General features: G+C 48.1%; 1 protein-coding gene across 1 annotated transcript; it reads right to left on the bottom strand.

Moving 5' to 3' along the window:
• Nucleotides 1–26,458, bottom strand: CRB2 (crumbs cell polarity complex component 2). The gene is made up of 13 exons (XM_025163461.2): nt 26,410–26,458; nt 17,770–18,462; nt 14,893–15,088; nt 14,211–14,350; nt 13,132–13,314; nt 12,617–12,730; nt 6,518–7,450; nt 5,541–6,100; nt 4,127–4,292; nt 2,625–3,492; nt 1,556–1,672; nt 1,290–1,416; nt 1–231 (listed from the first exon to the last, which is right to left on the bottom strand). Exons 1-13 carry the CDS (start codon nt 26,456–26,458, stop codon nt 1–3), a joined length of 4,377 nt encoding a protein of 1,458 aa, XP_025019229.2.
• Between the last annotated feature and the right edge of the window lie 446 nt (nt 26,459–26,904).

Genomic DNA, 26,904 nt, shown 5'->3' with positions numbered 1-26,904 from the left:
CTATATTAAACGCTCCTCCGGTGGCACTTTGAGTACACTGTCCATCTCCAGGCGGGCTCCGGCCACTTCCTGCTGGCTTGGGCTGTAGGTTCCCTCGGACTGGCGCCTCTTCCGGGCCGTGAGGATCATCAGGACCAGGATGATGACGAGAAGAAACAAACAGCTGCAGACCACAGGCACCGCGACTTCCACCAAGGGGAATGGGAAGACAGCGCCTGGGAGACCCCCCCTCTGCAAGAGAAGTTAATGAAGAAAAGATGAGTCTGGATAAACGCCGCTCAATTGTCCTTGAAGGGGAGAAGGAGGGGAGGTTACGTGCAGCTTCCGCCCCATGTAAACCAGGAGCAAATCCCAGGAGTCTTAAACAGGTGTTCCTCATCAAGAGCCAAGGGTCAAAACTGTCATTTCCGTTTGCAACTCCTGCCAAATCAAATCTGCCACAGAGATAAAGAAAGGGGTCTTTGGGTGCTGGAGAAGGGAGAAGGCTGAACCAAGAGAAAAGGTGAGCAGAGAACATCCAGAGAGACATTTTCGCCAGTTCACATAACTACCAGCCGCCAGAGTCATTGAGGGAATGCCAGATGTCTGTTCAAGATTCCCTCTTGAGGACCTTCTCACAACCCACCCTCCATTGGGGACCTCACCTGCAGAAGCTCTCTCCAAACTGGCAGAGCTTCCTCATCAAACCATAGGAGGTTGGTGAAAGCCACACTAAAAATACCAGACGCCTGCCAGCCCAGCACTGCTGCCACCTCAGAGCAAAACCAGGACGGGGAGATTTGTAAGTAGATAATAAGTGGATTTTGAACTCTGCCTCAAAACAATTAGATGCATCTGAGACAGCGTGTACCTGAACAAGGTCATCTGCTTAAAGAGCCCTTTAAAGCAAGGGCTTGCTCCACCAGCCTGCGAAATTGCCTTATTATATTTTTTTTCTCCTCCCCACAGCTCCTTCCTTCCTGGGCTTCCTACAATCCCCAGCCCCTAATCTTTCAAACTCCCCTTGCCCTGTGCCCCTGTAGTATTTATCTAAAGTGTTTTGAAGACTGCAAACATTCCAGCATGAAACTACTTGATTAAGTTTTGATGATAGATCAAGAACCTGTCCCTATGACAAATTTTGGATGAAAAGTTGACTTTCCTCCATCCAAGCATCGGCGGGGAAGGAGGAATACAATACAACCATCTTGGCTTAATCTTTGGAAAGATTTTAACTGCTTCCTTTCTGGGTCAGGCAAGTCTAGGGGAAAACCCGTTATCCCAGTAAGAAAAGAGAGAAACTTGCTTACGTCAAGATCGCAGTATTCTCCAGCATAGCTTGCACTACATATGCATCGGAACCGATTCATGGAGTGCTGGCATGTCCCCCCATTTTTGCAGGGGTTGGGGTCACAGTCACTGATGTTGATCTGGCATCTGGAAATAAAACGAGGCAGGAATCAGTCACGGCCTTCAAGGAACAAGGAACAGCGTGAGAATCAAAGAGTAAAAGGGGGGCTTAAAGAGTAATCTAGCCATTCGGGCAAGATGGTGGATCAAGGGCCGCCCATCGTACTTCTTCCCTGTGTAGCCAGTCTTGCAGCTGCAGTTGGCTCCCCACGGGCCACTCGTACATTTGCCGCCGTTCAAACACGTGAAGTTCTGGCCACATTGTTCAGGTGGAAAGGGCCACCTGGAATTAAAAAAGAAGCAGGAAGAGAGAAGGTGATAAGAATCTTTATTTAGAAGCCAAACATTTGTAGGCACCGTTCAAGAAGTTGAATACCCACGTCAGAAGTTGCTTCTGCAGACTTACAGCCTAATGTGGGAGAGAAGAGGGCATGGAGCTTCATAAGGACTTCAGGAAATGGCTTCCTGCATAAGGCTGTTTGGCAAGCCATGTGACAATTGGCTTTACTCAGGTTGGTGATTGTGTCCTGGTCAAGTCTTCTAACACCAGCAGCTACTGATGGAAAGATGGATATCAGCAAAAGTGCTCCCTGGGGGTTTCCAGCAGGCAGAAGAAAGCTAGAAACTGCCCAACTGGGTTCATCCCTCTAGCCCATATGACCTGCTCCAATGTCTTTGGGCAAAGAACTTTCCCATCACCAGCTACCAGCTCTTTAGCAAATTGTAGGGGTCTATGCTAGAGATCCCTAAGGTTGATTTTCTGCACCGAAAGCAGGGGCTCTACTGTTGAGAAGTCACTCTTCTCATCTAGGGCTTACAAGAAGGAACCTAAAGTGGGATGAGTAGTATCTTGCTAAGTCCTGTCTCCTCTCTGAATGCCTGGAAAGTGTATGCCATTCACAGAAGTCTCTTGCACACAAAACACGGGCTTCTGAGCTGGTAGCAAGGACTCTGTGTGTAGGTCAAGCTTCTGTGTGGCTCACAGTCCTTGCACCAGATCGCTGTCCTGCTGATCTAGGCCATCCGCAAGGTGATTGTCTCCTGCACAATTTAGAGGTTAAGACTGAGATGGCAGTAGCTTCCTTATGGCCTGGTTGGAAAGAAAATTTGAGGTGGGATTCCCACAGCTCCTACCTTCGGGTACACATCAGCTCCAAGACAGAGCAAGAGAAAAGAGCAAGAAAGAACCCCCCCAGAATTCTCATTCTTGCTAGCCACCCCTCCTACAGACTTACTCGCAGAGGGGGCCAGAGTATTGTGGTGGGCAGTTGCAGGAGTAGCTGTAGACTTCATCCACGCAGCTCCCTCCATTCTGGCACTGGTGCCTCACGCAGTCGTCTACGTTGATATGGCAGCGCTTCCCAATGAAGCCCCTCTTGCACACACACTGGAAGTCTCCCTCCTGGTCCACACACTCCCCGTGAAGACACGGGCTGGATTTGCAGTCATCCACGTTGGTCTCACACAGCGGCCCTTCCCACCCAGGCCTGCAGGCACAGCTGAAGGCATTGAACAGATCCAGGCAGGAGCCTGCGTGATGACACGGATTAGAAGAACAGACGTCTGCTCCTTGGCAGCCCAGAAGGACCGGCCTGCTGGTCACCTGCACAAATTGTTCTGGCTGTGGGTAAACTGGGTGACTAGCCAGAGGCAAAAACAGCCCCCCGATGTCTACATGTCCAAGGCAGCCAGTGAAGTTTTCACCCAGGACAACGAATGTGTTGCTTTTTAAGAAATCCAGATTCCCAGCATTCCCCAGGAGGGTTGCATTGGTGGATCCATCCAAATGGAGGTGCCACCTTGATGAAAGGGCCAAAGGCTCTTCCATGGTCAATAAGAGGGTGTGCCAGGAGCCATCAGAGACGGGCATCTGCCTGAGAAAGTTTGCTCCCTCAACTCCGTTCCCGCTCCGGATTTCAACCAGCAGGGAGGAGTTCTGAATAGCCACCAGAAGAGAATCCACTTCCTCTGCTGCTTGTATCAAGACAGCATCGTTGTCCCGCGTTCTGAAGTCCAAGCGGAGGCTGTGAAGAGCTCTGACGATGGATGTATTTGCTGCGAATTCAATCGCGTCGTGCTCGTAAAATGTGGCGTTGGCCAGACCTGCAAGAAAGAGAAGATGAAATGGTAATCGAAGATCATGAGTGGAAGATTGCCCTAGAAGCACCGCTACCAGAAGCTGAGTTTTGGGGGCTTTGGGAACAATCCTCCCTAAATGTGCAAGGAAGGCTCATGCTTCAGTCAAAGGCCCAGCTGAGGCCATCACGATGACCGAGATCCTAAGCTGTCATCAATGAGCTCATCGAGAAGACAAATAAAGCAAAAGAAAAGGTAGACATGACCAGTGAAAGTTCCTTGAAGCTAAAACTGATGGCCAAAAAAGAACTGACCAGGAGGGCGTGAGTCATATCTCTTGAACTTCATTTCAGAGGGTGTTGGAAATGCTCCTGTTCGAATTCAAAGAGTTCCCTAAAAGGAGCTCCCCTGGAATGGAAAATGGATTCTACAGAGGCTTACAGAGAAGAATGTTCAGGATTTGTGCCTGACCCCGTGACTTGGATTAGTACTACCTAACACCCTCCAAGCCTTCTTTTTAAAGAGTTAGTGGGTTGAGTGTAGTGGGGTCTACCATAGGTTTGTACTAGGCTGAGAGCAGAGGAAAAGGGTCTCCAGATCCTGTTTGACCCTGTAAAAGATGACTATTTCTGCAGTAGCCTAAAATTCGCAGAACACTTACAAACGTAACCAGAGGGGACATCAACGCAAGTGGTAGGTTGAGGACACAGATCACTTTTGCACCAGACTCTCTCCTCACACCACTTTCCAGTAAAGCTGGGTGGGCAACTGCAGTTAAAGTCATTCCAGGTGACAGCACAGAGGCCACCATTGAGGCATGGGGAAGACTGAAAGACAAAAGAAACTTGATCAGGAAAATGGTGGAAAAAATGTTCTCTATAGAAATGAAATGGGCCATGCGGTTGAATGCAAGTGGATCAAATTATGAAGAAAAGATGGATTCTGTATCTGCTGGTGGATGTGGATTTATAGGTGGCATAGCTGATCATCTTCCTTGTACTTCTGGGGACCCCCAGTTTTTAATTTCTATTTGTACCTGTCCACCCCCACCACCTATCCAGTTCCATCTCTTTTAACTCCTCTGCTCCAAACAACATTTTGGACATTGGTGAGGCGCTCTGCTTGCAACCCCATGCTCCCTTTTTCTCCAAAGAAGACCAGCCTTACAGCAGAAGATGTTGAGTGTTTGGATGACGTCTGATGCTGATTAATGACTGTAGGTAGCGGGATTGGACTCAACCTGAAGAAACCTCTCTTGATGGTCAAATCGGATGCTCTGTAAATAATCCAGGCCACGCACACAGCACGGCTGCAGTGAGGAAGAAGCCTGATCCAATGTGTACAGGTGGTAGAATTCAGAACTTGGATCATTAGCATTCCCACTCTTGGTGCCTCTAGTTCCCCAGATCCAAACCACGGCAAGATTGAAAGGCCGCAATGCATGCAGGGAATGGCCTTGCAGCTGAAGATGCTTTTTTACAAACACAGCTTGGGGGCATGAATACATGCTGGACATCTTGAGGATAAGAGAAAATCCATGCTTCACCTTGCTGGATGTCATGAGTCTTGCTCTCCAGATACCCCTTCCTCTGGCCGCACGGGAAGCAAGAACACAGCAAGGAAATGCTAAATCTCTAAGAGCATCTAAGCCAGTCCCATCAATCTCTTGGCATAGGCCACTCTCCAAAGCCAGCTTAAGACAGAAGCAACTACGAAGCTGCCACCCCCACAGGTTCCCCACAGGTGCATGTGCTGGAGCCTTTCAGCATGAACATGTGAACCGTTGCACAGCACAACGCTTCCTCTGACAAATTTGCTTGCCACCCTCTTGCCCACAGGAGTCATGCCAGGTGAGGCTTAGTCACTGGCAAGCACCAGTGCAGAAATTCTGCTAAGCTCTTATTTTGCCTGTAACCATCAACCAATGTCTGACATTCCTCCACAGTTTATCACCTCTGAGGATACAAATACAATGCTACAAGTAAACAGGCCTTTGCTCCACCCAGCACAGCACCCACAGAGATGTTTTCTCCACATTCAACAGTATCTTGGGCCATCTTTAGCATGATCCTTACCTTGCAGGCATTATCTGAGATGCATTCTGGAACAATGTTGTGGTTTTGTCCCATATACACGTCTTGTGGAATGCTGTTATTATCTGGATGAGGGAAAAACTGCATCTGGTGATGATTGAGTTGGACATCCTGAAGACAGCCTTTAAAAGGACCTCCCCAGATGTCAAGGTTGTCTTGGTGTGGGAGTCCACCCACGTGAATCTCAGAATAAGTGGCAAGAAGGGTTACTGCCAGATCTCCCAGTTCTTCCTCGCTGTTTAACAGGCTGACACGAGCCTGTCCTTGATGGAGGGAAACCATCACAAAGTGTCTTGTGCCATCGGCGAGATTTCCAGACGATCCAACAGGAGTAGCAGATGGTGCCTCGATCTGGAGCTTCCCATCCTTCAAGTATACTGTAAGGAAAACTTCGCTTCCATTGCTGATCTGGAATATTAGGCCACTGGGCTTCAGAGTCCGGATGAAAAATGAGAGGTTAAAGTTCATCCCGAGACTGTTGTGCACTGCAAAGGTGGCAAAGCTAGAAGAATTGTCTTGGCCAAAGGTCGCTGCAGGGGATTCTGGGAAAGAGAGAAAAATGCATTCCAGTTCCAAGCCAAGGAAACCAAACTACTCTGAAACTGGTATGGGTTCAACCATCACCTCCCTGGGGGAACTTTCTGAATAGCTTCTATTGGGTGGGACAGTATTCTCAGAAGACCATGGAGTCCTGGGCTCTAGAATTGTTTGGCATAATCTCCACGAGGATCTTTAATGATTGTGACAATTTCCTCTCTCTCTGTCTTCCTCGATCTTTGATAAATGGGGATGTAGAGCAACGGGACCCCAAAACATATTCCCTTTATTCTGTCAAAATCAAACAGATGACCTACCTCCCTACCACAGGCTCCTATCATTGTCTCCGAAAAGGTTTTTGTTTCTAATCCAACTTTCTGCTCTCTCAAGAGGGTTAATAGGAGCTCTGTCATTCTACTCACCGTAAGAACAAGTGCGACCTTCATAAGGCCGAGAACAGTGACAGCGGAAGTCCGTCCAGAGGTCAATGCATCGGGCGCCATGTGAGCAAGGCTGAGACTGACACCACTCTGTTCTCTCACAGCCCAGCTGAAATCCAGAAGGCTGGTGCCCGTCTACCTCCTGTGGTAGGATGACCTTGGAGTCAATCTGCAAGTCTTCCAAGCACCCAGTGAAGTGTCCTGTGTAGTTGGTCGTTAATTTCTCTTCAACGCCTCCAATATATATTTGCAGAAACGAAGGCAAAAAGGACACTGGGATTGTCTCGCCAAGGGGGTGACTGTACAGGCAGATACCAGCTTTGCAAGCTTCGTGCCACAGCCTGAGTTCAAGAGACTCTTGCAGAAAGACTTCCACTTTGTGCCAGTGGCCATCATTTACCGGTGGGGCCTCCAGTGTGAAAGATACATTGGCCTCCTGAGTCAAAAGCACCACCCGTAGAAGGCCAGCATAGAGTTCCAGGAGTAGGTACTCAGCTTGGTAGCCGCGGTAGAAAAGGAGGCCATCAGGAAGGGTGGTCCGGAACCGGAGGGCTACACTGGCTCCATGACCACTTGTGTTCTCACCATCGGCAGATGTGTTGATGAAGAGGTAGGCATTAGCTGTGAACGAGAAGGTGGTTGGTGTAGAGCAGGTGGGGCCATAAAATCCAGGGTGGCACTGGCACAGATAGCTATGGACCTCAGATTGGAAGATGGGAATGCACAAAGCCTCATTTTGGCAGTTGTGCGTCTTGCACCCAGTGAGCTCCACTGAGCAGTTCTTTCCACCCCAGGCTATGCCATCTGGGTTAAGGAAGCAATGGCAGATATAGTCCGCAATGCCGTCTTCACACACGCCTCCATTTTCACAGGGGTGGCCTTCGCATTCGTCAATCTCGTTGGCACATTCGATCCCTAGCACACAGAAAAGTAATGGGCAAGTGAAAATGGGAATGAGCTTCTGAGTTTGCACAACTCCACATAGTGAGGTTCCTCTCCACACACCGTAAGGAGGAATTTGAGCTCAGCTGGACTGGATTTCAGTTGGCCCTTGAAGGCCACAGAGAGGCCAGGCTAAAGCGAGGTGGAGATCCTGAAGTATTTGTGGACTGTTAAGAGACAATAGCCCTGATTAAGCAGCCTCTTGCCCCTTCAAACTCGCTCACACAGACTCTCACTAATCCCCAAGAATGCTGCACAGATAAACCACGTCTGGATTATTTATCTTAATAGCCTTACACTAGCCCACGAGGAGGAGTTGGAGCACAGTGAAACAAAATCTGCGTCTTCCTCTCCCCTGCACTGAGACAGTCTGTAGCCAGCTAGAGCTGGGTGGGATACTGCAGTGTTTCTCAATCTCAGCAACTTTAAGATGCATAGACGGGGGGGGGGGGGTGTCCCTGGGGGCTGGGGGATTCTGGGAGCTGAAGTCCACACATCTTAAAATTGCTGAGGTTGAGAAACACAGGATATTGCATTGGTAAATCCACGGCAGCGCAAAGCAGGAACAGCTAGAGAAGAGGTCCACCTCCCCCAAGTTCCTCTAGCCCCCAAATCTCAGTCCCAGGTGGAATGAAGCGAGAGGTTGAGTAAAGGAAAACTAGAAGCACCTCTTCCTGTTCCCAGTGGATCTTCTCCTTTCAGAGCCAAAATAGCTCTCCCTGAAGATGCCACTACTTTGCTCGGGGGACTGTTACCTTTGGGCCCTGCACATTCTGCCCATCAGCAAATTAATCTTCAGGGCCCTCTCGTGGCCCCGTGTTGCTGGCTAATTAAGGATGGAGCTCCCCCTTGGGAGACCGTGTTTTGATTCCTCCCTTGTTTGTTTGCCGTGGTGGAGAAGACCTGTTGCACCAAGTCTGCCCCGATCAGGTCTCTTCATGGCTGCCCTCCACAGCCAGAAGGATCATGGAGGGATAGAAACCAGTGGGTTGGAAGAATAGCCCTGTGTATTTAGGTCTCCTCTTTTTGGATAATCCCCCATCACAGTTAGGGTGGCCAACGGGTCTAAATGTTCCTTCCTGCATGCTAAGGGGCTATAGAATCAGCAGCCATTCCTCTTTCCCATATGGCCTTCTTTGGCAGACGGAATGATGGGTATTTGCTGAGAAGGAGCTCCTTCCTACAATGCACCGGGCCAACATTAAGCCTGTGAAGCTGCAGGAGGGGGAAAACAGGGCTGGTATTTCAGAACCTGCTCTTGAGTCTACTGGATGCCACCACCAGAGCATCCTTGCGGGAGCAGCGTCAGCCTCCTCCCATTCAACACAGCCTGTAAAGATTTGCACAAGGCCATAAAATGTGGGCAAGGGATACATGAACTAGTTACGTTCCCTTTGGGGGAAGGACACTTTTCCAACGTTTTTAGTTTGGGAGCATGCAAAACTCTCCGAGGAGCAACTGCGCAATTCCAGGAGGGAGTTCCAGGGGTTCCATTTTTGGGATTCTTCCACTGAGGGCAAGGACTTATCTACATGGACATATGTCTTTGCTTCAGCCAAGAATCCAAAGAAGGCGGTCCCCTTTTACGGAAATAACAAGAATCTGCTTTAGGCGTTTTCTGTCAGCAGGAATGAAGTCGGCTGGAACGTGCCAGGAAATAACTTACACGCCAGTTTTGTGGGAGGGATGGCGCTTTGGGGAGCAGAGAGTCCTTAGAGAGAAGGGAGTATCTCTTCTCCGAAAGGGGAGAGGAGGCTCGCTCAGGGACACAAAGGCCGCGCTGGCAGCAGGGCTCAGCGTGTTTATGCCACTCTCTCCAGAAGGCCAGCGGGCTTTAAAGGAGCGTTCCCTTCCCCTTGTTGGAGATACAGAAAGACCTGCAGCTGGCAAGGGGTTAGTTGGGCGGTTAGGATCTAAGGGCCACAGAAAAGCTTCATCAAAGGAAGCCTGCAAGTCGCTCTGAGGTCGCCAAGGGAAGCCCTCTCTGCGGCTGCCTTGAGCGAGTCGTGAAGCCAGCGCAGGCTGCAAATCCGGGAGCTTCCTTTCCTTGATGCTCAACAGGCAGACGGAAGATCTTGGCCTACCAGCATGCACCCCACCCCACTCTTCCCTTTGGGGACAAGCAGGCTTGGGTAGAATGCAGAAAAGAAGTAAGAAATAGCCAGAAAAGGAAAACAAGCCCAGCTAAAACTAATTTACACCGATGCCATTTCCTTCGTGCTCTGCCCTTTTCCTGGCAAACTATCCCTGCTTCTACCAGTTCATTTACTGCTCCATACATTGCCCTTGGTTCCTTGAACCTCTTACCTCTTTATCTTTGAGGATCTCATCAACGGCAGCCAACCATGACCACCTCGGTGTCCTGCTTCCCTCTCAGCCAATTCACTCTTTTTTCATTTATTTATTTTAGGAGTCCATCCTTATTCATTCTCCCTATATGACCAACCTATTTCTATTGTCCCGGTCAATCCTTTTTCTGTTCCGTCCACCTTCATCCAGCACCCGTTCATTCTTGACCTGATCTCTTCTTATTTGACCCAACACATTTAAGGACCCGATTCCCACTGCCTTCAACTTACTTGCATCGTTTATCCTGTCTGCCCAACCTTCACTTCCATAAAACGTACACAGCCATTTTTGCATCTTTTAGCAAGTATTCATTGCTCGCAAGGACTGTTGCCCTTCTACACATCTTAAACTTCCTCCATCCATTTCCCCCTCTTTACTAAACATCCCGGCAAGGCACTCTCCTTGTTCTTGTTCTCAAGGCCATCCATCTTCTACTGATGAAAGGATCAGCCCATTAGTGGGGCACAGCCTGGCCTAATATATATTGCAACGGCAGGACTGACAGATTTGAAGTGGGGAAGATCATTTGCCCATCACCTCTCCCCCTTCCCTAGTGCATCTTCTTCTTTGAACAGACAAGAGACCACCATCCATGGGCGGTGGTCCAATCCAACTGGAGAGAAAACTTGCTTCTTGGGGACATGATGGATTTATTCCCCGCCACCGCCGAGACACACACAGTTTTCACCATCTGGAGTTTTCCCAGGACTGGCCAGAACAGCTTCAAATGAGGAAGGGAAAAGTGCATTTGAGCATGAAGCTAACCAGCCCAGCACTCCAAGAAGGGTTAACAGAGACACCCCCACCCCCACAGAAAGCCTTCCCAAACAAGAATCATTGACCACCAATCCTTACAGAAGACACACCCAGGAATCCACAGACCCACAGTCACACAGACAGAATAAGAGCTGTGGTGATTGCCATTACCTGCCAGGAGATGATAAATTCCACCCAGGAAGATGCCAGCCAGCGCAGGGTTCATGGCTGCTCCCCTGGCGGCATGGGTGGTGGTCCCAAGAGGAAACATGGGGGATGACGATGGGGTGGGCTGGAACACGCTTTGTGTCACCCCTGGGTGCCAGGCACGCAACGGGCCTTGGAGATGAAGCCAGGCTCAAAACAAGGGCTGTTGCTCTGCTCCTCCTGCGGCTGCTAGGTCTAATCCATCTCGGCTCTAAATCTTCCCAGCTGGCTTCTCTCCCAGCTGACAAGATGTTTGCCTATCGCCTCCCCTGCAAGGGGAGTGGGAGACGGCCCTGCGCAGGAGAGCCTGCTGGTCCTGTGTGCCCTCCCTTCAAAGGCAAGCCTTGCCCTCGTCTTATTGCTGGGAATGGGAGGGGAGGCTGGAGGCCCGCTTCTGTGGCAGGGAGCACACAGGCCGCCTGGAGCCAGCCGGTTGGGAGAACTATCCTTTTAGGAGTGCGTAGGAAGACCAACTAAACTGACCCTTTGATTGACTTCATGCCACAGAACTGGGCCCTGCAATGGCCCTTCCCCTCAGAAAGTGCAAGCTTTGCAGCACCTTTCCCACCGGAAGAGTTGCCGCCATATGACCTCCTGACAACACACAAGGATTGGTCCAGACTCTCTACACACTTCCTTGACGAATGCTTCAGAATTAACTGAATGTGGAAACAACACAATTCTATCTCCACCCCTGGTGGCGTTCACTAAAAGATGCTACTGACATGATCTTCCACTAATACAGGCAGTCCTCATTTAGCAACCATTCACAGTTATGACGGTGATGAAAAAGTAACTTTGCGACCAATCCTTGCATTTACGACCTTCCTGTCAAGCGAAAGAAAGCTGAAGTAAGGTGGTAAACAGTCGAGATTTCACTTAGTGACCGCTTCGCTCAGCAACTGAGTTGCTGGTCCCAACTGTGGTCACTAAACAAGGACTCCCTGTACTGCTTCCTGGTGTGTGGGGACAGGCTGAAGTAGTTTACTGGCAAGTAGAAAGTGTGTTCTGCAGATGTTCTGAATCCCATCTGGGTAATTTGTTTCATCTCATCGTTTTGCATGTTCCAAGACTGAGCAGGGCTCGAACGGAAGAGACTTAAGTCCTTTCTATTTCGGAAAGCTAACCACCGGGTTTTCTTAATATTTCAGATTTCTCTTCCCTTCCACAAGATGGCAGTCGCATAATATTTTAGAAATAATATTCCCAACAGTCAGTGTTACAGAGCTATCCGATGCGATGAAACTGAATAGCGTCAATGAGCTTAGAAGCAAGGCGTTTAACCTCTACCTCGCAGCTAAACCAGAGAAGCTCTCTCTTCCATTAAGCGGGGGAAAAGAGAGGTGGATGAAGTTTGGTGTTCATGGAGCAGGCCTTGCATTTATTCTCTGCTTTTGCACACATCCTACTTTTAACATGCATTCTGGTTGGTCTCTGTAAACCTGTGCTGCGAAATCTAGCCGAAACGGTGACGCCCTCCCCGCATGGCTGAGGATCAGAGAAACCGCAGAAGAAGGTTTGCCCCAACCAAGCGTAAACTCCAACCGGACAACTCAAGCATTACTTGAGCAAAGTATCACAGCATGAACCGTTCCAAAGCCGACGCTGGAATGTCGCCAGCAATCAGACTTTGATCTTAACGATCTGCCGAATTTTGTTTTCACCCAGCTAGAAACTTAAATGAGGTGAGCGAAAGAAGCAATAGGGGATACCCCCTTTGGGTCACATGAAGGCACTATAAGAGTGTGCAGTGAGTTGCAAGACACCTCTCTTTCCACACTTTGGTCAGGGGCTCCCCCGTTCCCGATAAGACGTCCATCGATTTACCTGAATATCCTGGCGAGCAGTGACACCGATAGCCGTTCACCAAATCTACGCAGCTTCCTCCGTTCTGACATGGTTGGGACTTGCATTCATCAGTGTTGATGGAACAGGTTTCTCCTTCAAAGGGATTGCAAGCAAATCATGCTAAAACTTGTGTTTCTCGTTGATTTTGAGGATCAGTAATTAACCGGATGCAGCAAGCAGGCTTGAATACATGTACTGAACACACAGACACCCATTGAAAAGCAGATGCTGTTCTTCAAATGCACTGCAACATTTAGGGCACGTTTTAACCTTCAAAAACAATCCCGTGACAGAAATAAAAAGTGCCCAGGAATGGAAATTAATGTATAAAACGATCTAAAATCAGGGTCTATGGCATTAAACCCCCTTATGAAACAGAGGGGAGAGGCCTGATTTCTTGATCTATCAGCCACTTCCTGACCCACTGTAGCACCCACAGGTTCCCAAAACCAGGGAAAAGGAAAGGACGCTCCCCTTGGCCCCATAGAACGCACCCTCAAAACCGGGCTGGCAACGGCAGATGAACCCCGCAGCTGCCTGGTGGACAAACTGCTCCAGAAAACCCACGTGCTTCCCGTAGTAGCTCTGATTGGACCGTTCAAGGCACTGGCCGCCGTTGAGACAAGGGTGTGCCGCACACTCGTCAATGTCTTCTTCGCAGTGTGTCCCCATGTACCCTAATGTCAGAGAGCGAAGGAAGAGTCTCTGTGTCAGCCGGGGCCGATGTAGAACCTGAGCTAACTAGGAACGTGGGGCTGGAGGCAACTTCATCCCAGTTGAACTAGGTTCTTGTTTGGGTTAGTTGGACGCAAGGACAAAGCAGAAGGCTTCCCGCTGGCACCCACCGATGCCTTCTGCTGGAAATAGTAGTAGGGGGAAAACCCACTGGGCTCCCCAGGAATGCTTCTCTTTTGCAGCACCTTTGCTCCAGATTGTACCCCAAGGGCATCTGGGCTGTATAATATTTCAATTCTTTCCTTGTTCTTTTTTTCCATGATCTCTCTGTAGCATCTCCCCCCACCACATACACACACACGCAAAGGCTATTTAGCTGGTGAAAGGGCAGGGAGCCATCTGACTCCCCCATTACAAGCTCAGTTCAGGGCTGGAAAAGTTGGAGTCCGTTTGTAACAGCCTGACATTCTCTGATCCTTCATGATAGTCCTACATTTGACTGTGAAAAAAACCCCAACTCTTAAATGAAAGAGAGTCTGGAACTTCACAAGACCCAACACCTGGAAAGGATCAGCACCCCCCAACCTTGCTGATCTTATGAGATGGAAACATTCAGAAGGAATCTGCATATTGTTTCTTCAGAAATCATTCAGAGTTGACTGCTGAGATGAGACTCAGAATTGGACCTGAAAATGCATTGTATAGCCTGGAAAATCTTTTGCATGGAGCCTGGAGGTGCTAAGTCAGCACCTTTCAAACTTGGCCTCTTTAATGCTGGCTGGGGAATTCTGGGAGTTGAAGTCCACATGTCTTAAAGTGGCCAAGTTTGAAAAACACTGCTAATTGCTCTCTCCCCACCACAATGGGTTCTGAAAGGTGAGGGAGTGATTGTGCCTACCTGGCCAGCAAGAACAGTTGTAAAATCCAGCCCCTTCCAAGCAGGAAGCTCCATTCTGGCAAGGTTGTGAAGCACATTCCAAGATGTCCACCTCACAGTGCTGTCCTTCAAAGCCAGTGTTGTGGCAGTCACACTGGTAGCTAAGGAGGAAAAAAGACGGTGGGACCGGTCAGTTTAGCTCATCCTCTCTTTTCCATGGATATTGTCAATGCCTTATGATGCCCCATGTCAATTTCTTCCGTGCTTTTAGGTCAGTGCGTCTTGACTGTTCCTCAACTGTGCCCTCAACAGAGTAAATAATCAAAGTTACTCTGATGTATGGCATGAACATTAAACTAGCCTAGTCCTCTCAACAATACGTGCGCTGCAGCCATCAGCTGTAATCATCTATGCTAATTAATAGCAGTCTCCCTTCTTGAAGGCTTCTCTCAAGAGGGGAATCCCAAGGATTGGAGAAACACAAAAAAATAATCACTGGGGGGGAAAAGTCCTAAATGGGGAAAGACCCCCTGAGCAGAAAGACAGCTTAGTGAGGACTGAACGGATGGCCGATTGAAACCTTGAATAGGAGCCTTCCATAGTGCAACGTTTTGTGACCTGTCTCCCTGGCTCCATCTGTGCAAGATCAGGGTTGTCATGTCCTAGAAGCCATGGACATTGTCCTGAAGACTGAGCCTCTCACCCGTTGACGAGGTCATGGCACATCCCTCCGTGAAGACAAGGCTGGCTCTGGCACTCATCAATGTCCACCTCGCACTGGGCTCCTGCGTAGCCTGGCAGGCAGGAACAGGTGAAGAACCCAATGCGGTCACTGCAGGTGCCACCATGCCAGCAAGGACCCGACTCACATTCGTTGATCTCCACATCGCAGTTCGTACCTTTGTTACAAAAAGAGACAGATGGATTCGTGTTTATACTGCTCTTTCTAATGGCTGCGTGTTCTCTAAACAATCCAGCGAGAGGGACTGGAAACTATGATTTCCATGGGAAATGGATGCTGTGAGGGAGGGAAATGCCCAAGATTGCCATGGTTTTAACTCAAGTGAAGCGGAGCATGTTTCTTCCAGGTTCAAAAATGGAGAGATCTCTCTCTAAGGGGTAGGATTATATATCTTCAGCCTCTTTGCAGGTTTACAGCAGGTCCATAAAGGAACGCATAATGGCAGTTTAAGTTGCCTTCACCCTCTGTTTCACAATCTGTTCCTGTTTACACTCACTTCTGAGCATATATCCCTGGACCGGCACCTGCCGATCCACTTAATCCCAATTTTCTGGCAAAACTCTGCTTCACAGCAGTCCCGGCCACACTAATCCACCAGGAATGCGGGCCCCTTAATCTGGCAGGCTAAGAGCTGTCAAGCATTAAGCGAGCTTTCTCGTGCATCTCCTCCTGCTCAAAAATGCTCAGTCCCCTGTTGGGGAAAGGGCCATGAGCATAACCCCACGTTGGAGGGAGATGCGCAAGACATTATTGGAGGACACCTGGAACTCAAAACGGGTGAGGGAGTGCCCGGAGGAAGGCGGCGGTTGCGAGTTTACACAAAAATTCTCCAATTAACTCATCGGAATAGGATGGTTCTGTGTGGGGATGTGGCAAAACCCACAGCCTTGCATCTTTATTTGGCCAAAGATATTTGCGACCTTTCGACAAGCAGAGATGCTTGGCTGGCTGACCGCAGGTTATTTTAAGGCGTTGCCAAGTTCATACCTAAGTTTCCCACGCCGTTTGCCCTGCCTATGAAGTTTCAAACTGTTACTCGCTCATCCTGAGCTGAGGGGGTTTTTGCAAGGGGATGTTGGAATCTCCCGAGCGAGGAGTGAAATGGAGATTTTTGCTTTCCTTCTGTTCTTTCCCTTTCCCCGATTTCTCTCTTCTGTTGTTCTTGATAGAGAGGAAATTCCACTGCCAAGAATCACAGAAGGGGCATCCAGTGTTGCAACTCCTCTCGCTACCTAACTGGTAATCTTCAGCCAGTCACCCTCTCTCGCATTCCTTCGCGGCCATGTAACTCTCACGGAAGAGCAAGGCCAGAGGGTGTCTGCGTGCCGGCTGGTACCAGGTGGAGGAGGACACGCTGCGGTCCACATTCCGCCCCCAGACCAGAAGAAAGACCCTCGTGGCTTCTGCTGCTTCAGCAGGGAGCTGGCAAGCCCGGGGTGAGTCAGTGCCAGCTTGGTCCAGAAAAATAGCTTGTGTTGCAACTAAGAGAGAAATCTCTGGACTCAGCCTTTTGGCACTCCCATCTCAGGGACGCTGGCTGGACTAAGATTATTACGCTGGCAACGGGCCCTGTTTGATCTTCACTGCGTTGTACGTTCAACAACCAGGCTACTCTCCAGAGCAAGGAAGAGCGCCTGAAGCTGGGTAGCGATCAGATTTGCCAACAGACCAATGCGTAGCTGAGCAGTAGGATCACAAAGCTGTTTTGAAGGGTCTACCCCAGGTGATCCCCTTGGGCCTTCTGGACCACATCCGCCCTGGCTGTCCACATCCCGAACATTAACTTTCCAGCAGTCCAGGGATGAGCAGGTTCTGGTCATCATTTGGCCCTCAGTACTGTCATTTGGAGGTGGGGGAAAAGATGACTATCCAAGATAACTCAATATCTAAAGCACTTGGGACCAGCACAATAATTCCAGGCAGTGACCCCAAGGTGGACCATTAGCTACCATCCACACAGAAAAATATAACCCCAGCCATCTTTCTGCCACTTGTGAGCAGAACTGGATTATTACTCTTTTTATTATAACGTTGCTGTTTCATTTCATTGCTTGAGCTTTATTTCTTATTGGGAAAATAATATAATGTATTATTTCTTAAAATACAGCGTATATATAACTGCGTTCAGTAACCTCACACAAATCCTCCTAAAGAAACAGAGAAACATTTTTCAGCAAGGGCAGGAATCTTTGTGTATGCAGTTAATTAGATTATTTTCAGGACCTACCCATCCATGATTCTTTGAATATCTTCATTTATTGTATCGTAGATCAACAAATGAACAGGGGAAAAATATAACACAGGTCTCATGAAAGCTATTCACAAATGATTACAGGCTAAAAGGGAAAGGAGAGAAAGAAGGATGTGTGTGTGAGTGTGAGTGTGTGTGTATCTATATATCTATATCTACATGTACGTACATGAGGGGGGGGTCAGAGTGAATTAGCTAGAGTTGGGGTCAAAGCCATTCATGTGAAGCCCATCATCTTCTAATTGTAATTACAATAGCACAGAAGTTTGTGACTTTTGGGGTGAGTGGACTGGACTGATCTTTCATGACCACCTAATGCTTGATTACAATGGCTCCTAATTTAATTCTGAAATGTAAAATAATACAAATATTCGGTCTGTTATTCCATGCAGTTCTGATGCGCTGAACGTATGCTGACGAGAAGGCACAAGTTACTCTCTCTTCTCTAGAAAATACCAGTACCATCTATTCTATCTACCACAGCAAGTTAAGAAGCTAGATGGCAACTGAATCCTTATTGACAGGAGGCTGGTGAATCGCCAAAAGTCCTCGCACAGAATCTGAGAAAAACGAAATGTCCACAGTACCTGTGTAGCCAGACCGACACTGGCAAACGTAATGATCTATCTGGTTGAGGCAGGTGCCGTTGTGTTGACAAGGTTGGGAGGCACATTCGTTGATGTCAATTTCACAGCGGTACCCCTGAAAGCCGGGCACACAGAAGCAACTGTATTCGTTGACTCGGTCGAGGCAGATGGCTCCGTTCTGGCAGGGGCTGGAGGCACACTCGTCCACCTCCTCCTCGCAGTGGGTGCCACTGTGGCCAGGTGGGCACTGGCACGTGTACGTCCCAGCGGTCTCAAGACAGGTACCATTGTTGTAGCATGGTTGACTAGAACAAATGGAAGTCCTTGCCAGACAGCTGTTTCCGCTCTGACATTGACAGCCATACCCATCCTGGATCCTGACGCACTCAAAATCAGCCTGAAGACAAGGATTGCTCTTACATTCATCCCCTCGGGGTCTGCAAGGGAGATCTGTCGAGCCTGATCTACAGTGGCAAGTGTAATTCAGGTATCCAGGTGTCCCACTGCAAATCCATTCAGGTGGACAAGGATGACTATCGCACGGTTCAGCTAGCAACCCGCAGTCTCTTCCCACATAAGCTATGGGACTCTGGGCACACTGGCACCTGTAGCCGCCCTCCAGGTCTCTGCAGGTCCCTCCGTTCTTACAGGGGGCTGAGGAGCAAAAATTGGCTGGTTCTGCAGTTGCGTGCCCTGGAGGGGAAAAAGCGATAGGGTTAGATTAATGCCCGCACATGGGTTTGCAAGTTTTGTTTGAGATGAGAGCTCGGTCCCTCTGAAGCCAATGACAGAAATAGAGCTGTAGATACTGGTAGCTGTGAATCCCACGTTTCTTATGCCCACAGTCAAAACTCTGCTTTGTATTCCAACTGTCCTTCATTTTTAGCTTGCTCTTTCTGTTACTCGCACCTCCTAGAAGGGATACAAGGTTCACAATTTGTTGGATTTCTCCCTGTGCTGCTCTTCCTGCTGAGAGGAGGGTCATCATGGGCCTGTATGAGTGTGAGTGTAAGTGTGTGTACAGGGTCTAGGGCAGCTCTGCCTCTTTTGGGCACACAGATGATTTTTAAGGCAGGATTTGGACTGTCTTAAGAGGGTGGTGTAGAATTTTTGCTCAACATGTTTGTGCTTCTTGGGTGATGTTTGCCTAAGGAATCACAACGATGATGATGGACCATCAAGTTGTTGTTGACTCTTAGAGACTGGATGGATGGATGGATGGATGGATGGATGGATGGAAGGAAGGAAGGAAGGAAGGAAGGAAGGAAGGAAGGAAGGAAGGAAAGAAAGAAAGAAAGAAAGAAAGAAAGAAAGAAAGAAAGAAAGAAAGAAAGAAAGAAAGAAAGAAAACAAACTTTATTGGCCAAGTATGAAACATACAAGGAATTTGACTTCGGTGCAAAAAAAAACCTCTCAGTGTTTGCATAGCATCAGAAAATAAGGAGTAATAAAAAGTAATAACATTATATACTAAAACTGTGCAATCAGAAGAGGAGAATTGAAGCAAGAATAATACTACGGCTATTGACTAATAGATAGATGTTCTCCATGATGATTTGTCCCTAACCTGGTCACTTCCCTAGGACCTCTCTAAGACTCTATCAGCATCTTCTTGGCCAAACAGAATGAACTTCGCCTTTCTCTTCACCTTTCTTGGCTCTCCTACCTCTGCACTAACTCATTTTTTGCAAGAGTAATCTTATGGTTTGACCATCCGCCTGAAGGTGCTTCCCAGTGAGGTATCTTCACTATCACCAGCTTCCTTTCCACCGTTCTTGGCTTCTCCCTGACTTCCATCCTGATTGCTTTTTGACTTCCTTTTCAATCATTCGCCTTTCTTAGATGGGAAGCATTTCCAGCATGTGTTGCAAGTTTCAGCCGCATGCCCCCTCCCCTCCCCACTTCATGGGACCATGCACAGGGGAGAGGCTGTGCTCTTTGCCCTGTCCAGCACCCCCTTTATTCTGCCCTCGCTGCTTTTATTCTCCAATCCCCACTCAGGCGGAGAAGAGGGATGACCGAATGGGCCTGGTATGCGTGGAGCAATTAGAGTGTGTAACCCAAGAGGCTGTTTTCCAGCAGGGCAGCCTCTCTGCTTCCCTCTGCAAAGGCTTGGGAAGGCTGGAGCACAGGGCCCTCTGATTGCTCTAACGGCTGCAGATGCAGCTGCGCAAGGAAAGCTACCCAGGGTAGAAATTGAGCTGCATCTCTTGGAAATCAGCATCTGGAACAGCCAGGAAGCTGCAGCTGGGACAATAAGGGAGAGGCTCTCTCTTTGGCACCAGAGGAAAGAGCTGGACCTCCTTGAGTTTTCTAGAAAGGGGGTTGCTGGAGCAAAAGTCCAGCCATCTCTGTCCATCCACCCATTTCACACAGTCGTGAAATGAAAGGTCTACTCTCAAATGTCTTGGGCTTTAATTCAGTGGAAAGAAAAGAGGACGCTTGCTTGGAGATGGTATTCCAAAATGGGTCCATTCTGAATTGAACTGCAAGTTCAAAAGGGGTCTGGTTTAATATGTACAAGCCAAAATGCTAAAACACACATTGCTGTTTTAAAAATTGGATGGAAAAGGAAGCTACATTTTAAACCCAGGGACTAAAGCATCTGGTTCTTTTGAATGCATTGGTTTTGGAATTGATGATGAATTTGAAAATTATTGGAAAACATTATTTTTTCTTATTTTGAACTATTGTGGGATATATTTCCATGAAGAGCAATTTAGCCGTTTAAATAAATGATAGGTACTTGGGATTAGAAATTCTCTGAAGGATGCAGTAAACATTAGTGATTGATTGATTGATTGATTGATTGATTGATTGATAGATAGATATAGCCAACCATCTCATCAATGCAACCCTGGGCACCCAACAGAAATTAAAATGCAATAGAAATACAATGCATATTTAAAAAAATAAACAAAAAACATTCCTGACCAACTGACACAAATTGGTTACAACTCTGAATCCCAGCATAAAAACACACATTATATAATCCCACTACTTTTTCCAGAAAGAAGGTTAAGCGCATATGAGGACGGAGAACAGGTTGCCATAAAGCTCAGAGACACCAGCGACCACGAGCATTACAGGAATAGCCCTCTCCCCTTTCCCCCTGCAGTGCACATCTGGACTTCTAATTTACAGATTTCCTGGTAAGAAAATTACTCTCACCAAAGACACAGCACTTAGTGAAAGTGGCCAGCATATGTTGTCCCTTTAATGTTCACATAAAAACCTTCATCCTGAAAGTGCAAAGGGACCTGTTAGGCACATTAGCACTTAGACCAGATTAGAAATAGATGCCCTGAAAAAAGAAAATAAGAAATTTCACAAGGAAGCAAAATGCATCTAAACTCATCCAGGAGGACTTTCCATTCTCCTTCCTCAGTGAACTGGGGAACTCAAGTTTGTTCCCTAAAATGCCAGCACTAAAACAAGCATCTACCTTTCCAATGTCCCAGTGGTGGTGGCATCATCGTCATCATCACCATCGTCATCATTCCGTCTTTTATATATACAACTCAAGGCAGCGTCCAAACATCGCGGGGAAAAGGGGTGCTCTTCCAGTACATTGATACGTACAGATTAATTCAAATCCAACGTATCCATCAATTATCACTGAGGCCGAATTAAGAAAATCTGTTCCAGTGTCATCAATGTTTTTTTATAATAAATAGGGTGGGCATATTTTGATTTATTTTTCAGCATCAGGTGGAACACCTACTCTCCAGCTGGAGAAGACGAAGCCAAAAATAGACACTGAATAGTGTATTGTCTGCTAGCCTTTTCTCTTTTCCTCTTCTACCAATTATTTTATTTTCCTTTTGTTCTGAACATGGTTGGAGAAATACTTTCATTGCTCTTATCCATCCTGAACCATGCTGAGCTTCAGCCTTTGGACCCCACCGTTAGACCATTTCTAATGTGTAAGTTTTTAAAGTTTCATTGAGAGAGAGATTTAGATTCTTCCAAGTTCCTCTTTAGGCTGAAGAGCGCTCGTGTGATGCAACCGCCAGCTGCCATTCAGAGGTTCTGACCTCCCCACCCCAACCCTGTGCAATTGGCACCTTAAATGTCATAGTAACATTAGCCATGCACACCCCATACCTGTTTCCTTATGACAGCCTGCAGATAAGCTCCCTCCAAGCTGACCCAGATCTGCACTTAAAATTCCAATGGGGGGAACCACAAGCCCAGGGGTTATCAGTCTGCTTCCTACATAGCCTATTTTTACATCTTCCATTAAAGCTAGAGCTCAGCCCAGAAAAGTGGACACTTCTAAAGGCCAGGGTGAGGGTTGGAGATGCATCTATTCTGGTTTTGGAGGTTCCATTCTTGGGTTCTCCTGGTTTAATTTCCCAGGATGGTGTTTACTCCCTTTGAGAAGCAGAAGAGAGACCAATCTAGGTAGGGTCTTCAGGAATAGTCAGCACTGCAGGGCTTTGGGAGAAAGCAGCTGAAAAGAACACCACCACAAAAGGAGGGTTGTAACCCTGTGTTCAGCTCAAATCCAGCTTCATTAGTACAATCCAACTCTAGTCAGATCAGTTGCTGAAAACTCTTGAGGGCTTTGCATTTTCTTAGACCTTCTATGAAACTAAAAGTTGTTTCACACGGAGATGTTTTTGAGTTCATTGTTACTGTTCAGGAGGAGGAGAAGGCCGCCTACATATTCTCAGGCAATTGCTCCAAATTCTCTTTTTTCCTTCGTGCATGTCAGGGATAAGCTAAAATGGCTCAAATCAAGTCCTGGATCTGAGGCCCTTTGCCTTCGTGATCCTTTCAGATGACTTTGCATCCGTCCACCTTACCGCTCTGCAATGGTGTTTCAGCAGGACTTTCTCCCTCCCTGCTGATCTGCCTAGCACTTGCTCTTCAGACGTGACAGGGAGAAGCCCCTTGGCCTCCTAAGAGACTTGAAGGCAGCTTTGAAAGAAGTGATGGAAAGAGTTAGGTTGTCATGGTAATGGGAAGGCATGCACTCGATTAGCAACTCCGTGACCTCTGCTGCTCTCACCATTCCTGGTCAGTCAGTCAGTGGGATAACCAGGACCTTTGCTCCAAATGTTCCCAAGGAGGAATTGAACGGCTCAGCAAGAACTGGGGGCCCTGCTCCACCAAGTTGCCAATCAGTATCTCCTATCTTAAGACAACAGGTTGTCTTAAGGGATCCAGGGACTGTTTAGTCCCTTCACCAAATGAGGTTGTCTTCCATTGATAACTCTCCTGCACTTTTCCCAGCCTGCTCCCATCTTTCTCCTTCCTAAATAATATGCATTTAAGGAGGGGGAAATGGGATCACTGCACAATTGCTTTTGATTGGTGTGACTGGGAGCCCCTGACCTGGAACATCCACTATGTGTGTGTGAAGACTGTTGGTGCTTGCTCATTCCAGGAATCCAACTCACAGTGACCATTTTGAAGAACTCTATGGACAAGGGAGAGGTTAGGTATGTGTCAGTATGAGGGAGCCACGTCCTGCTCTGAGGCTGCTGTTGCTTCATTTTCAGCTGGACAAGATGGCTTCTTGACCAACCTGAGATCTCTTGAGGAAGGCCATTGGAATGCTTAGCCTTCTACTTTACTCAGCTGGTACTACCTGTATTCAGGAACCAGCACCTGAACGGAGTAAGAGAGTTCTAACTGGTTGTCAAGGGGATAGGAACATATTTCACCTTTTGACACACTTCAAAAGTCAGCCCCAAACAGAGCCAACATGATCCTTGTTCTCACCATGCATACATCCTCCTCTTGGGTCTGTGCAGCTGAAGATCCTTGCAGAAGGGATGGATTTATCTAGGATTCCCCTGGAGCCATGATTCATCAATACGTCTATTTCATTGCCAGTCCTTGTCCTGGAATATACATGTCCTATTCTCCACCTCCTGTGTAACCACATATCACTTCGACACTTACAAATTAAGAGAGGGGTCATATGTGATAAAGATCTTGTGCAGTATGGACATGATATGGTCTCTGCAGAGGGAAAGGGAAGAAGCTAATGCAGGTGAACCCCCCCGAACTGCCCACTGGATCTATCCCTGATATAGTTGACCAGAATCAGGTGCAGTGGAACATGGGAGGTGTCAACCTTAACTTCCCCCAAGTCCTCCCTTTGCCAGTGCCTCCTTTTCACACCCAGATCTGCTGTTAACTGAAATGTATGCCTTGAATATCAACAGCATCATTAAGTCAAGTGTGAAGCACTCTCTCCATCAATGGACAGCCCCACCAGGTGTGCCTCTGATTGTTCATCCCCTGTTCTTATTCAGCTTTGGAGATGAAACTGCTCCCGTTCTCGGGTTTCGAAGCAGGCAATGCAAAGCCCATAAATCTATCCCAGTTTTATGGCCATCTTGCCTCAACTGCCCAGAATCTCTTTGATCTTCCACTTCTCATTGTGGTCCTCTTCCTCACATCAGAATCCTCCCTTTATAAACACTCTTCTGCTGTGACCTTCACGTCCTACCCCCACCCCCTTGTCTCCTCTGATCTCCCAAACACTGCTACACATCAAACACTGAACAGGGATCAGGAAAGAGAGGTTTTGTGTGTTCTAGTTAGCCATCTTGGCTCTCCAGCTTTAATTCTAAATCCAATCAAAATACGCGACCCACTCACACAGGCAACTCAGCCACTTAGGAAGATTGTGCCTGACCCTTGTCTGAGGTCCACCCAAGGTGTCTGGGTGACGTGTGTGACGCAGGGCCAGGCAAGAGCCAGATCCACCCCCCAGCTTGAATTAAGACAATGGCTGGTTGCACATAGATCCCCAAAGTACCACTTGAGTGCAATTTCCACCCCTTCTGAATTTAAACATCAGCATTGCCTATTTTGAAATTGATTTTAGAAGGTTACAGTGGGAATATCCTGGAAACAAATTACAGGTTTAGTTGCTCTGAAAGGCAGTGGGGCGAAACTGTTTATATATAGCCACAATGATTTATGTTCTTATCTCTCCACCGCTGGTCTTGTGCTGTGAAACACACACGCCCGGCTCTGCGTGGGAAAGCAGCATGCAGGTGAAAGAGGTTAAGGGACCTCTTTTGAGACTGGGAGAAATCCAGGCCACAGGACCTGGACCAGGCTAAGAACTTCTTCTGACCTCCCAAATTGTCCTCATGGTGAACTTGCAAGGACATCCAAGTGAGTGGGGGCCTTCACTGTATTACCTTCCTGGTCACTGCTTTTCAAACACCACCCAGAAGAGGAATGGATGTATTCCTCTGAATGTCTCCCCAAAGAAAGTCGTCATTGTCATGGGCCAGGTGACTCATCCTGAAACCCATCCGTTCAGGTAAGCCCACCAAGCTACAAGTATTTGTTTAGATAAAAAAAAGCACAAACACCTCCCAAGATGCAACAGTAAAGGACATCTCCAGATGTTGGAGTTCCAGAACTTCTGCTAAGAGGTCCAACTAAGGAGACCCTTGTTGAGCACAACCCCTAAGGACACCAAGTGGGGCTGAAGCTGATTTTCTGGTTTAGACATTATATTTTCACTGCGGGGGATGATCCTAAACCAGCAATCTTAGAATAGCTCTAAGAAAGATAAGGACTTAAGGGTTGATCTTTAGAACCAGTGACTAAATACTGACTCACCACAGCTTGCAGCCCATCAACCCATTTCAGTTTCTCTGTTCTGTAAAGTGGGAATGGCAGGGAGTGCTTGTAATTGCACCATTATCACAAGGGTTGAATTCTCCCCGTCCATCGGACAGAGAGCCCCCCCTTTGCGAGACATACCCGTTTCGTGAGTGATCTGCAACTCGCCAGTGAGAAAGCAGAAGGGCCACCGTCCCCTCGCTATTGTCCCGAAGAATGATTGCCCCCAACAGCGCCCGGGCCCATTCATGAGCAAGTCGGCCCCGCCTGAGCGGCTTTCTAAGCCTTACAAAAGGCCCCGTCCCAGCTTCCCAGGCAGGATCAGTAGCCATGGATACTAGACACAGAAGCAGCCCTGCTGGGTCCCTCTGACCGGTGGAATGCCGGACAAAGAAGGGGGCTCGGGAGAGGAGGGGGGGCTCCCAAAGGGCAGTGGTGGTGCTGCCCCCAGCAGCTCTTTGGCAGCCTCCAAGACAGGTAAATAAAGTTGCTTTGCTCACCAAACACCCATCCCTAGAAGAAGAAGAAGAAGAAGAAGAAGAAGAAGAAGAAGAAGAAGAAGAAGAAGAAGAAGAAGAAGAAGAAGAAGAAGAAGAAGAAGAAGAAGAAGAAGAAGAAGAAGAAGAAGAAGAAGAAGAAGACTTTCCCTTCCAAATTATATCCATGGAGATCATTAATTGCCAAGAAAGCAATGTCATCTGATCTGCAGGGACCCAGGGACCCCTAGCCCCCATGTATCAGAAACCAGCTTGGAAGGAAGTCCCTGGAAATCACCTGCTGATGATTTCCCTCCTACAAGCCATCTCTTCATTTCCACATTCTCTGCAAGAACTTCCCCCCCCCCTGCAGAAGTTTGAAATGAGCCTGTGTGTGTAACGTGCATGTGCCGTAAGAGTTTAGGAGAACTTGCCATGCTTAAGTTTCGGGGCAATTGCAACCGGTGGGCAGCAGCAGTTTACGATCCCCTAAACAGCCACAGAGAGCAAAGTCAGATCTAGCTATCTAGGAACCCAGGCAGTTTCAAGAGGTACTCACCCCAAAGCCAGAGAGCAGGAAGCATCAGCAGGGCCACCCCAAAGTCCATGGCAAGCTGGAAGGGCCACCAGTTTCAGTCTCCAACTGGAAGCAACGTCAAGGCGGGATCCTGGCCCCCATCCCCAGCCCAGAAGACCACCCCACTCCTGCTGGTCAGGGATGCTGAAACCACGCTGCACTAGCAAGCTGGACAAACTCACCGTCCACTCGGCCACCCTGCTGTACCGAAAGAAAAACTCGGTCTGGATCACGTGGACTGGAGGGGCAGAAGGGAGTCGCATTGCCCAGCTCAGCTCGTAAGACTCACTGCCTTAACTTAAAAAAAAAAAGATTGCGTTTTTCTCAGTTGTCTGAGAGGCAAAGAAAGTAACAAGGGGAGGGGGGATTTTCAAGGCTACATCTCCGAGCAGAGCCCAGCTGGGGGCTTCTGAGAGGGAGAAAGACAGACAGACGTCAACTGGAAGCTCGCCATTGCATGATGGCAAAGTTAAGCAT

The sequence above is a fragment of the Python bivittatus genome, unplaced genomic scaffold (assembly GCF_059951505.1).
Source record: "Python bivittatus isolate LINGU-HERP-01145 unplaced genomic scaffold, Pbiv_v1 ctg000160_np1212, whole genome shotgun sequence".
Taxonomy (NCBI): Eukaryota; Metazoa; Chordata; class Lepidosauria; order Squamata; family Pythonidae; genus Python; species Python bivittatus.
Note: the sequence above shows the minus strand (reverse complement) of the source record. Positions and strands in the feature narration are given on the sequence as shown.